Below are 12,583 nucleotides of genomic sequence, written 5' to 3'. Positions count from 1 at the left end.
AGTCCCACATGGGCTTGACATAAAATTGAAAATACTTATAGTTTCTATAAGCTTAGACTAGGGGAAGAGCCCCCCACGGCCCCACGTATTACATATTTCTCAATTTAGGTGTATACCCAAAAAAATATTTACGACTACACCACTGTATAAAATAATATCTACATGATCAATATTTATAATAAGGATTTTAATAATTTTTCATATTCATTTTTACTTAAAAATTTAATATTTTAATGTATTTTAAATCGTTCATTTTTCTTTGAAATATTTTACTAATTACCACCAGATCATGCACTCTTGCTTGCTCTGATAAAAAAAATAAATACATTTTTCACACGCTTAGGATTTAAAAAGCATTTAAAATGCTAAAAATATTTGACATTTAAATATTTAAAAAAGTATTCAATATCTACACTAAAGTCTAAAAGATTATAAAAATATAAAAAGTACTTGAATACTTTTACTCAACAGTCAATACTTAATAACTTAATAACTTGTAGTTTGTACCTTTGGGCTTTGACCTACCTTACTACCTAGTATTATTAAATATTAAATTATGATTTATTTTATTGATCGTAAGCTATTGTCATAAATATTAAATTTACATATTACATGTGTTAATATGATTCGTAAAGTTACTACAACTGTGTACCATTAATTAGAATTTGATACCGCACATTGGTCAGTAAACAGCGCGGACCGAGATACCTTAGTCCGTGGTAAATAGTATTTAATATTTTAATTTTTAACCATTACATTTTATCACAAAATTTAACAAACAAAAACGTACATTAGTATTATTAAAGTATTATTTTTACTATTTGTTAAAAAAAAGTGATAACGTATTTAAATAAATACCCATACTCCATAGTCCATAGTATGTATCTATCCTTAATGGGTTTAAATTCATGCACCATTATTGAAATTTGAAGTTCCTATTACAAGTTATACCTGCAATTAGAAATTAAATTTAATACAGATGGCTTCTACTTCTGGTCCGTCAGGATCTGAAAATCCCACCGATAACTTGAAAAAAGAACCATCTAAAGGTATTCTAAAGCCTTCTGTCAGTTATGAAGAAAAAGAGTAAGTTAATTTTAAGATAATTATTAGTCTTAAGATATTTATGAAGTAAGTAATACATTATATCATATTACTGTTATTTTATATTTTAGGAAACAGAAAAAAATTGCAAACAAGTCAGCTAAGTGGGATGAGATGAACATATTAAAGACTTTACATCCACCAGATAAAGACTATGGTCACATGAAAGTAGATGAACCAAAAACACCATATGAACGGGAAATTAATGAAGATGATGATGAAATGGATGGTGGTGTAAATGCGGAAGAATTGAGAAAAAGGTATAAAACATCTCTATTTAGTATAGTAATAAATATTAACTTTTAAAAATTAATATTAGTTTTAATTAATTATCATTAATTATTTCAATATATATATATATTTACAAATATCTGTAATAGTCAATTGATCATACCTACCTAGAATAAAATATAATTTTACTATAAAATTCAGTTTTATAACCCCAATCCAAATCCTCTCAATTAAGATATTGTAGTCCTTTGATTGAATCTTGGTAACCTTAATGGATAAATATTAATTTGATTTATTTACTAGAATTGAAGAAGGTGGTAGACGGAGAAGTAGTTCATTTCAATCAGAAGAAGAACCTGATTCTGAAGGTGAATCTCCAGAAGACAAAAGTTTGTTATTTATGATCTATAGAATACAATTGTTGACATATTTAATAGTTCTAACTATTTACATTTTATCATTTCAGTTACAAGAGAGGTATTTGAAAAAAAAAGAAAACAACATTATAATGAATTTCAGACTGCAAAAATACTAGCAAAACAAATGATGGATGAGGATGAAGATGAAGATGAAGATGATGATAATAATAAACAAAATGAAGCTAGTCTGGTATAAAATACATTTTTCTTGTTTGTATGTTTTCTAAAAGCTTATTGCACAATATTGAAGAACAACAATTTATTGTGATTTATTATATTATTTTATTGAGGTAACTTTTGCATTTGGCAATTTGTTAACTACAAATATGGATTATTTATAATTTCAAATTAAAAAAAAAAAACTATTGATCATAAATCATTACCTTTAACATGGGTAATTTTCATAGTTTATTTGAAGCACATAGTCGGTTTTTATAAAATAGCTTATAAACTTTAAACATGTTGCCTAACACACAATTTTTGTCTAAATTATATTAAAAATATAACATACAACATTTTTAACCGTTTTTTAATTATTTATTCTGCTACACTTTTGTTAATAGTTTTTAGATAGGGCATCTAAATATTTTAGCAAAAGTTAAATACTTTTATTTCCTGATTTAATATAATATGCTTAAAGAGAAAAGTATTCATAAAATAATATAAATTGTTTTATTCTTAAAGTTATTTTTATAGTCATGAAATTGTTATTAGTTGAGTTTCATAATAAAATATAAATATTTTGTTACAAGTTAACCTAACCTAACCTAAACATTTAACTCTGTTTTTTGGTGAGATAAATACACTGGTTCAGTTTTATTAAAATGTAAAATTTGTTATTTCATTTTCAATCATGATTCAAAATCTTATTTAATAATTTATTGAAAAATATTTTTAGTGGTTAAAGAAAATTTGGTATGTATAAAAATAAAATATAAATACATTCATTAATCTGTTCAGAATCTAAAATGTATTCTATTATTTAACCATATGAATATGTTTACACATTTTATTGTTAAATACAATATCATTTTGAACTAAATAACAAAATAAGTATAAAACATTTTATTTTGAATGGCTGGATTTCATTAATGGTTTTCTTTTTACATACACATTAATATATAACAATTTTAATAATTTTTTTGTTGAAAAAGTCGTTTGGTAAATTTGAACCTATAGCTATAATCCTTTGTCCGTAAATTTGTTTAGTTCTTGATCTTGCTTAACATAGATTTGTGAAAATTAATAATGTTGGGGTCTTTGTTTCCATGCTTAGTTTGTGTTAACAAATTTTTAGACTATGTTTTTCTTTCTGTAGACAGTGAAAAAATCACAAAAAAAGTAAATTGTTAACCTTCCAATAATGAAAACATCTTAATATCTGAAACTTTTAAGTTTCAACTATATACTTATTTTACAAAATTACCACTATATATTTTTATTTAAGAGTTTGTGTGTTCCTAATGTATGTTTTAATTTTGAAAGTATTAAATATTTAAATTAAAATATAATTGTGTCAAGTGTTACACAAATATAAAATGAGAGACTACATTGTACATTAGACTTTGTCTATAATATAAGAAACACCTGTATAAAAATTATAGTTTGTAATATTTTTTTTCTCTTATATTAAAATACTAAATTATAAACTGTTTAACTGTATAGTTAATATATTTACTAACAACTAATTTAAAAATAGTTTTATTTAACATGTAGATAATATTTTATGTCTATAATTTTTCTATTTACGAATTAACTATAGTGTTATGAATGTTATGATATTTTTATATTTCTATTATAACATTCACCATAATTTATTTGTTGGATTGTATATAAAATCGTTAATTTTTTGATTCAATCCATATGTATACAGAAAATATTTCATAATATATGAGTATAGTGTGTTATTTTGTTAACTATTAACCATTATTAATTAAATAGTTGAGTAAAGATCATTTAAATTATAATTTTGTGTTATAAAATTTTTTAAGTAATATAAATTAGTAATTTTAAATTACAGTACTAAAAAGTATTTAACAGTTCTTATACTATAGGTACCTATATAATACAAATGTAATGTACAACATATATCATTCTACACTTGTATATATTATTATATATATTTTTTTTATTGACTTAAATAAAATAAATATGTTGACATGAACTTTGGTTCTCAACCTATGTGCCGCGTAATACTGTTATGTATTGCCCAACAAATTGCATTGATTAATTTTTGTAATTTTATTTTATTAATTTTAAGTTAAATAATTTTACACTTAATTTTTATTTTTTCATAAAATGGTAAAATGTAAATATATTAATTTATACATGTTTATATTTTTTCTTTTCTAAAACTCATTAGATATTTTAAGTGTGCCATTTAATTTAAATTAGTTTAGTATCGTGGAAAAAGGGATGAGAACCTCCAGACTATAATAAATATGGATTGATTATTAGAAAGGGCAATTTAGTAACCAATTAAAAACATGATACATTACATATAAATTATACTTTGTCTGTGATAAATATTATTTATTTCAATTAAACATGCATTAGTTTTTTAATGCTCATGATTAATTGTTTTTCTAACTTCATATATTCTAGAGAATTTTTGCTCTCATAGGTCCTTGCTAGAAAATAAATAATTGTATTCTTAAAAACAAATATAAGCCAATATATATTGGTAGATATGGTAAACTAGTGTATTAACATTGTAAGTATTCATAATTCATAACAATATACTAATATAAGTAAATTGTCAAGAGTTTTGTTAGATGTAGTTAGATTTTGAAAATACAATTTAAAAATTGTATTAAAATTATTTTATTTGTTATATATAGAGGTCGGAATAATATTCTCTTAAAATAGCCAAAATAAGATGCTAATATTCTCCTAAAAATTTGATAATATTCTTCTAATATTCTTTAATAATTGTAGTTAAATATACAAAAAATATGTTTTTAAAGTAATATATTCTCCTAAATTCAAAATATGCTTTTATATTTTAAAAAAAAGGTAATTCTTGGTATAATTATATATATTAAATGAAATATATATATATAAATGTATAATATATTTTTAATTAAATAAACAATACATTATAATTTAGCTTTAAAAAATACTTTAACTTAACATTTTATTAACATGATAAAGTTATATAAATGATATATTTTATTTAAGACAATTCTCCTTTTTGGAAACAGTTAACAACTATATTCTGTTCCATGTGTTCTGGCGTCATTTTCGTACGACGATCTGTTAAAATGTTTTTATATGTACTGAACGAACGTTCAACATCAACTGAAGTCACAGGAGCATACTGCAAATCAGTTACCATAGTAGGTGAAAAATTATCTACAAATTGTATTTCATTATTTCCTTTCAACATTTTTGCTACGTTCTTTAAAATTGTGAGTCCCTGATTTTTTTGTTGAAGTTGTTCAATTTTTATTTTTATTTTTTCTCCATTTTCTCCAGGTATTTGTTGAAGTTTAACAATTGTACTTTCAATAAGATTTATCGAATCAACAAGAGTCACATTTGACTTTTCTAAATTTTTTATGGCTGTTATAAGCATAAGAAAATGGGTCTTAATAAATATTAATTCATTTTCTACAGTTTTTAATTCAAGAACTGATTTACATTTAAGTATAGACTGACTAGGAGATTTTTGTTTACTTAATTCTTCAATAACTTTTTTTAAACCTTGGAAATGATCACAGTTAAAAACAGCAGCTTCCAACCATGTTCCCCATCTTGTTAATACCGGTTCGGGGGGTAACGGAATATCAGGTAACAGTTCTTTATACACTTGAACATGGTACGGAGCTTTTAAAAATACTTTTTTTATGTTATTAATTAATGAATTTACGTCTGGATACATTTCTCTAACCTTTTCTGCTACCCTATTAAGCATATGAGCTGCGCATGTCACGTGAATTAAATTGGGATAAAATACTTTTAATGACTGTCCAGTTTTCACCATATATGGTGCAGCATCTGAGAGCATCAACAACACTTTTTCATCATTTCCGCCCAAGGGCCATAGTAATTTTAACCCATCATTCACAAATCGAGCCACTGTAGAATGGTTAGTTTTTTCTAGAACTTTACATGTTAAAAGAAAAGAACGAGTCGGATGATTTGACTTTAATATACCAACCAATAAATTTGCCACATAACGACCATTTATATCTGTCGTCTCATCAACCGCAATCCAAATGTTATTTTCCCCAATTTCATTTTTTATATTGGATAAAGTCTTATCATAACAATGTGGAAGATAATTTTTACGTAACAAACTTTCATCGGGTATATGTTTGCCAATATATTTTTCTAAAAATGCACGGAATTGTGGATTTTGTAGTTTATACCACGGTATATTAGCAGAAATAAAACTCAAACATAAGTCTTCATAGAATTCATTTACATTTTTTTTAGAAGTAGATTCCGATAAAAATAATTGTTTTGAAGTATTTAACTTACGGTTTAGAGCTTCTTGGTGTAAAGATGTGTGTACGTGTTGTGTAATCTGAGACTTTTTAATGCATGGTATGTGTTTGTTACACAGTTGACAAAAAAGAGTAGCACCATCAGTTGTAAAAATGACATTGTTTTTATTTAATGGTAGTATCCACTGTGCAATTAAATTTTTTAATTTACTTGATGGGATTTTCGGCATATTGAAAATAATTTAACAGGACAAATAAATTACACCCAGTATGACAATATTACGTATAGACGACGCGCGGCATTAAACCATAGACTGATGGGATATCAACTAAATGAACTACACTCGCGTATAATATTATGTTATACAATATGAACTTTGTATATCTATTCTATGAACTCGTTACTTAATGTCATAAACGAACGTTTGGAGCTATTTTTGAAGTGTTTTTTCCAATTCATTTTTAGCCTACGTGACTTATTGAGCGTCGTAATCATTATTCCATTTATAGTCATCTCAATAACAACAGACTAAACACTTATTTAATATTATATATAATTTTCGTCCTTACAACAAAAAATATCCAAATCCCAAAAGATTAATCGAAATATTCTCTAATATTCTTTATTATACGAAATATTCTTTCATCTTAAAATATTCTCAAATATGCAAAAAAAACTTTTGCCATTGAATTATATGATTCATAATTTTTATAGATTTCAAACCGAAATTTAACTGCATAGACTCAAAAAAAATATGCAAAAGAATATTATTCCGACCTCTAGTTATATAGTTTTAGTAGTACTATACAGTAGTATAAATGTTAGCTGTTGCTGAAATGACAGGTTTAACATAATTTTTTAAACTAAAAATAAAATAAAATATTTTGAAACAAGTCATATTTTTCATGTATTCAGTAACCAAATAGAAATACTACAAAAGCTATAAAAGCAGGGTTGTATTTTGAAAGATAAAGTTAAACATTTATATTTTTATTTGTATATACACTAACTTACAACAAATGTAATTAATTTTACTTGCAATAAACCATAATTGTATTCAAAATGCACTCTATGAACTTTTTTTGATATTATATTATATTATTGTTATAACTTAAAAGTATATTTATAAACTCATGTTGGCTCATTAACACCTAAAGTATTGTGTCAGAACTATATTTTTCTTGCAGACATATTTTTTAGTTAACAGTACTTGACTTGTCTAAATTTTTTCTAATATAGAATCTATTGTATTTTAATCAAAAACTGATCAATCTGAACCATATTTTAATTGTTATCAGTCAACAAATATCTTTTTTTATTCTCAACGTAATATTTACTGTACAGAAAATTCTACTACCTATTAAGATAAATTATTATGCTACAACTAGTACAATTATTTAATTAGTTAAGCTATTTAATTTTATTTGTTATCCTTTACCAAATTTTTTTAAAACTAAAAATATCAAAGCTCAGAGAGCTATACGTCATATAAATTAATAATACAAAATTGAAATTTGGTTTATACCTATTTAGATATTAAGCGTAGGGATTAAAATTTTTTTTTAAAAAGACTACAATTAATACAAAAGTATTTTAAATCTATTTAAATTAACAATTATATTTGTTTGTTTTTGATACATTATTTATAAAAAAACAATTATTAAATATAATTATATACAATAGATTATATCTAACTTAGGGTGACCATTTTAAGAAAATAAAAAAAACAGGATAGTTGTTATACTACTCTCCTTCCCTTAAAAAATCTGCCCATATTACTTTATTATTTTTGAGTTAAACCTAACCTAAATAATAATAGTGTTTAAATATATTTATTTTATCATCATTAACAACACAATGATGTATTTCAAAACTAATACAATTTTTATAAACATTTTAGCAAATTTAATTGTTTATTTGCTTTGGTCCTTGATCCTTGTTCCACGAAAACTATTATCTGTTATTTAACTGTTTTAGATTTGTTTCATACAGCGATTTTGCCAAAGTTACAATGCAAAAATATGTAAAACAGGATAAAAAGCGTTCCGTTCAAAGTTTATCAGGATAACGGAACATGTTCATAAAAGGGACAATCCCGTTTAAACGATACGTCTAGTCACCTTAATCTAATTTTAATGTATTATGTTTTGAATATTAATTGTTTAATTTTTAAAATGTATAAACTATTAGGTATATAATTACATGATTACAGGATATATAAATAATCCTATTATTCTTTATTTCTATATATTATACAGGTATTTTTTAAAATAGGAAATTTGTAAAATGACTAATTTAATTTAGGCTCTGTGTTAAAAAAAAAATTATTAATATAAATATTTATAGTATTTTATACTTATTTATGGTATTAATAATAATCTTACAATTACAAGCTACTAAATGATTACCAAACAAAATAAAAATAACAACTATTGAAGTATATTATATATTTTTTTGAAAAATTAAAATTATGTTATTTTAGTATAAGAAAAAATCTTTTAATTAAAATTTTTTGTACAGTTACAAATTAATATGTGTATTTAGTAGATTAATATTTTGTTCCATTATAACATCAATAAAATCATGTGTGTTACATAAATATATTTTATTTAACAAATTCAAAAATCAAATAATTAGTTTACATTTTATAGTGAAGTAATGACATAATCAGTAATTCTTTATGAGAAGTTCAACGTAAGAAGTCAATTTGGCCACATGGATTTTTTCCTTTAAACAAATATAACAATAATATAATTTAATTAAATAAAAAAACAAAAGCAAAAACAATATAATACAAACAATTTAAAAGTTATATGGATCATTTGTTCTTTTACGTGCACTTGTAACAATATTTTGACTTCAACTTTACAGAAGTATATAAATGTTTGAAAAAAATATCGGATTGATTTAACATACTTTTTAAATAAAATTAAACTATTGACATTTATCGACAATTTAAAAATGGTCTATATTAGAACTGGCGATATTTAAAATTTTGAAATCTGTAATCAGTATTTGTATACTACCGGTATCTATGGTATTTTCAGTAATTACCGAATCACAGTAGAACGGTATTCTAAAATATAGGATACCGGTATTTTTTAAATATCAGTAAATACTGGTACACCGAAAACATCACCAACCTTAGTCTATATGCTCAAATCAGACATTGAATGTAATTAATTTACTATAAAAATTAAAACGTTTTTTCCATATCAAGTAGAATACGAAAATAAATTTTGAAATGATACAATATTATGAAAATGTTAATTTGATATGTATATAAATGCTGAAAAAGTTAAAAATTGTTAAATACCTATGTGACAATTTCAGCATACTTCATCTTATATAAATACATTTTTTTTTGTATAAATAGGTTTGCCTACACCACTGAAATGGGCTATATTTTCCCCCACATCAGAATTAAAAAAGGACATTACAAAATGTATCTTTGATTATAAGCCCAAAAATTAATATACGAATTACATGTATACAAAATAATATCATGACAATAATCACAACATATTACATAGGTAATTAATTTTGTTTATGTATTATGTAATGTTTCTAATAAGTATACTAGTCATACCTCAAGAGTAGTTTCAATACTACGAAGTCCTACAATACCATCTTCTAAAGTAGACTCATTGAGTACAGCTATATAAGGTATACCAAGGCAGTCCGAATCCGTGAATTGCGATTCGAGAGATTTTTTTGCTATATTTGGAGCTATTAAGGTTGATACTCCAGACTTTTTTAAATTTAGTCCTAAGTATATGGAGAGTTGCTTTAGTTCGTCTGCTTTTTTGGCATCTACAAATTATTAAAATCTATTTGTTAAAAAATATATCGATAATCATACACTTAACTAATCTGCCTGACTTAATAGAGGAGCTGCAAATGTTATTTTATATGGAGCCAATTTACGATGAAACCGGAACACTTCCCTGCGATCATTATGATAAGGCAATTCCGCATATCCATCACACAGAAACACCATACACGCTTTTTCGAGACTAGTTTCACTTTCCACAACGTGAGGCAAGACTTTTCTTTTTCCTACCCTTGACTATTTAATTGAAACAAAAAGAATTAATATTTAATATTGTTATTAATAATAACTTATTATTAACTGCATAGTCATACACAACAAATAACAATAAAGGAGTACTATTTGGGCGTTCAATACTCACTAAAAACATTTCTTGTTCAGCTGGCTCAAGACTATCAAACATTTTAGTATTTATGTTACGTATAGTTTCAATTGTCTCTTGACCCCATTCAAATTCAGCACGAATTTCTGTGGTCTCTTGGCCATTATCATCGATCGATATTTCTGTCAATGAAAATCTACCAGGATTGGCCGAGAACTATGAAGTAGATTGTATGTACAAAATACAATGTAATAACATCATTAATTATTTTTACAAAAATGTTTTAATATTTTATTCTTACTTTTCTCCACCAAATTTTGCGTTGCCTTTGCCAGTGATAGAAAAATTGTTGACTTTCTTCTGGTATACAAAATGCAAAATATTTCAATCTTGTAAAGTTCTTAGGGCTACATTAGGAAAGAAAAGTAAGTATATAATATTGATAATAATTAGAAATAGATATTCAACTGTGTAATATTTTATAAGCATATACTTTTTTTATTATTTTATATTTTGGGCAGAATAAAAAAGAAATTGGGCATTAATATCTCCAGCAACCTATAAGCTGTTTTTTAATAACATGCCTAATATTTATGAACGATAGGAGCATCTCATTTTTTCTAATTAGAATTGCTTGTCTACTGTGATTCTTACCACTTTACATCGTAAAATGAATATTTAGTAAGGTCCAGTACTCAATCTCAACCTGCACACTCATTTCATGACTTTAAAGCAATGCTCACCAATATCTTTCTCGATTGACTTTAACTATATTTGAAGAAATTTTTCATCTGAATCTGTGGTCCTATTAAGTATTAGCTACTTACATTTTTCTGATCTTTATTTCTTTAATGATAAATTAATTTAAATAATCTATTCTTATGGTCAACAACTTTACAATTACAAACTTCCATCTTACACAAAATTTTTCATTTAAGATATTTTACTCATCTTCGCCTTGATGAAAAATATATATTTAAATGGGCTGGATTACATATCTATTCGCTGTCTTTATAACTGCAGGCAATAGATTGCATACTACATTCAGTTTTAAAATGTTTAGTAGGTAACAATTGCAATTAACATCATAATATACAGAAAACCAACAATTTTGTATATTAGCATGACATTACTGTTGTGCCATACTATTTGATGAGTAATAACTGTTTAATATCAGTGGTTCAATGGCACTACTTTTATAATTATAACATAATAGTATACATATATAGACAATAGACTAGAGTCCTATGTCTATCATTTCTTTTCTGTAATCATATTTCAATATGATTAATATTTTTTTATTTTTACTTAACATTTACTTTCATAAATTGTTTCTAAGGTTTTAGGTATTTTTTATATTACCTAAATGATTTTCTATCTCCAACACCAGAATCTTTTGAATTTGGATGTTCACAGATACTTCTAGAATCAGCAAAACTGAATGGTAGTTGGTTATTGCAAAATTGTTTAGCATTCATAAATGGATCTTTAAGACCTTAGAAACAAAACTAATGTAATAATAATAATAATATTTTATTGTTTTAGTATTAAATGGTTATAACTTTTGTCATTCCAAAAATTCAATTATTAAAACAATTAAATATAAGTTAGTCTTACTTAAAATATCATTGTTGTATTTATCCTGGGTATTACAAAATTGAAATACACTTTCATCTCTACTAGTTACATTGCTATATAACCATTCATTTCTGATATTTTGACATAATAGTTCACCTGTAGCACCATATTTTAAATAGTCAATAGTATTATTAATGATTATTGGTTCCATATATGCATAAGCTTTACACATTGGTAGTATTTTATTGAGTAGACTCATTTTATAGTCTTAAAATTGAATAAGTGATTTTTATAAAATATAATTATGTTAGATGAATAATAATAGATGACTTCTACTAAATTAATATTATAATTTTTATTAGACTTGATTTGTAGGAGCAACAAAATAATCTTCTTCCACAACTAATGCATTACGCATAATTTCTCTTCTTGTAATTTTGTCTGATGATATATCTTTTCTTAAACCAATGTCCCTGAAAATTATTATTATTTTTAAATAAAATTTGGAATGAAAATTCAAAATAATTTAATTAATTAATTTTAATATTATATTAACGAAAGGAAAAACATAAATTTTTTAAATAACACTAAGAATAAAAGCAAGGAAAAATTAGGATATATATATATTTTTTTCAATTATGAAAG

At 24.4% G+C, this 12,583-nt stretch overlaps 2 protein-coding genes across 4 annotated transcripts; one reads left to right on the top strand and one right to left on the bottom strand.

Annotated features, from left to right (window-relative positions):
* The first annotated feature begins 680 nt into the window (after positions 1–680).
* On the top strand, positions 681–8,409 carry LOC132928385 (protein phosphatase inhibitor 2-like). 3 transcript variants are annotated; one of them, XM_060993006.1, is made up of 5 exons: positions 681–1,086; positions 1,176–1,364; positions 1,639–1,703; positions 1,802–1,944; positions 8,184–8,409. In XM_060993006.1, exons 1-5 carry the CDS (start codon positions 980–982, stop codon positions 8,241–8,243), a joined length of 564 nt encoding a protein of 187 aa, XP_060848989.1. In that variant the 5' UTR covers positions 681–979; the 3' UTR covers positions 8,244–8,409. The 3 variants fall into 3 exon arrangements, with proteins under 3 accessions (XP_060848989.1, XP_060848988.1, XP_060848990.1); XM_060993005.1 differs by having other exon boundaries at positions 683–1,086; positions 1,639–1,724; positions 8,184–8,324; XM_060993007.1 differs by lacking the exon at positions 8,184–8,409 and adding an exon at positions 3,073–4,089 and having other exon boundaries at positions 683–1,086; positions 1,639–1,724.
* A 214-nt stretch (positions 8,410–8,623) lies between these two features.
* On the bottom strand, positions 8,624–12,335 carry LOC132928384 (DNA polymerase subunit gamma-2, mitochondrial). Its single transcript, XM_060993004.1, has 7 exons — positions 11,978–12,335; positions 11,723–11,855; positions 10,662–10,767; positions 10,400–10,576; positions 10,089–10,275; positions 9,796–10,019; positions 8,624–8,933 (listed from the first exon to the last, which is right to left on the bottom strand). Exons 1-7 carry the CDS (start codon positions 12,195–12,197, stop codon positions 8,874–8,876), a joined length of 1,107 nt encoding a protein of 368 aa, XP_060848987.1. The 5' UTR covers positions 12,198–12,335; the 3' UTR covers positions 8,624–8,873.
* Positions 12,336–12,583: the final 248 nt, after the last annotated feature.

The sequence above is a fragment of the Rhopalosiphum padi genome, chromosome 4, assembly GCF_020882245.1.
Source record: "Rhopalosiphum padi isolate XX-2018 chromosome 4, ASM2088224v1, whole genome shotgun sequence".
In the NCBI taxonomy this organism is placed as follows: domain Eukaryota; kingdom Metazoa; phylum Arthropoda; class Insecta; order Hemiptera; family Aphididae; genus Rhopalosiphum; species Rhopalosiphum padi.
This window is presented reverse-complemented; position numbering and strand designations above follow the sequence as displayed.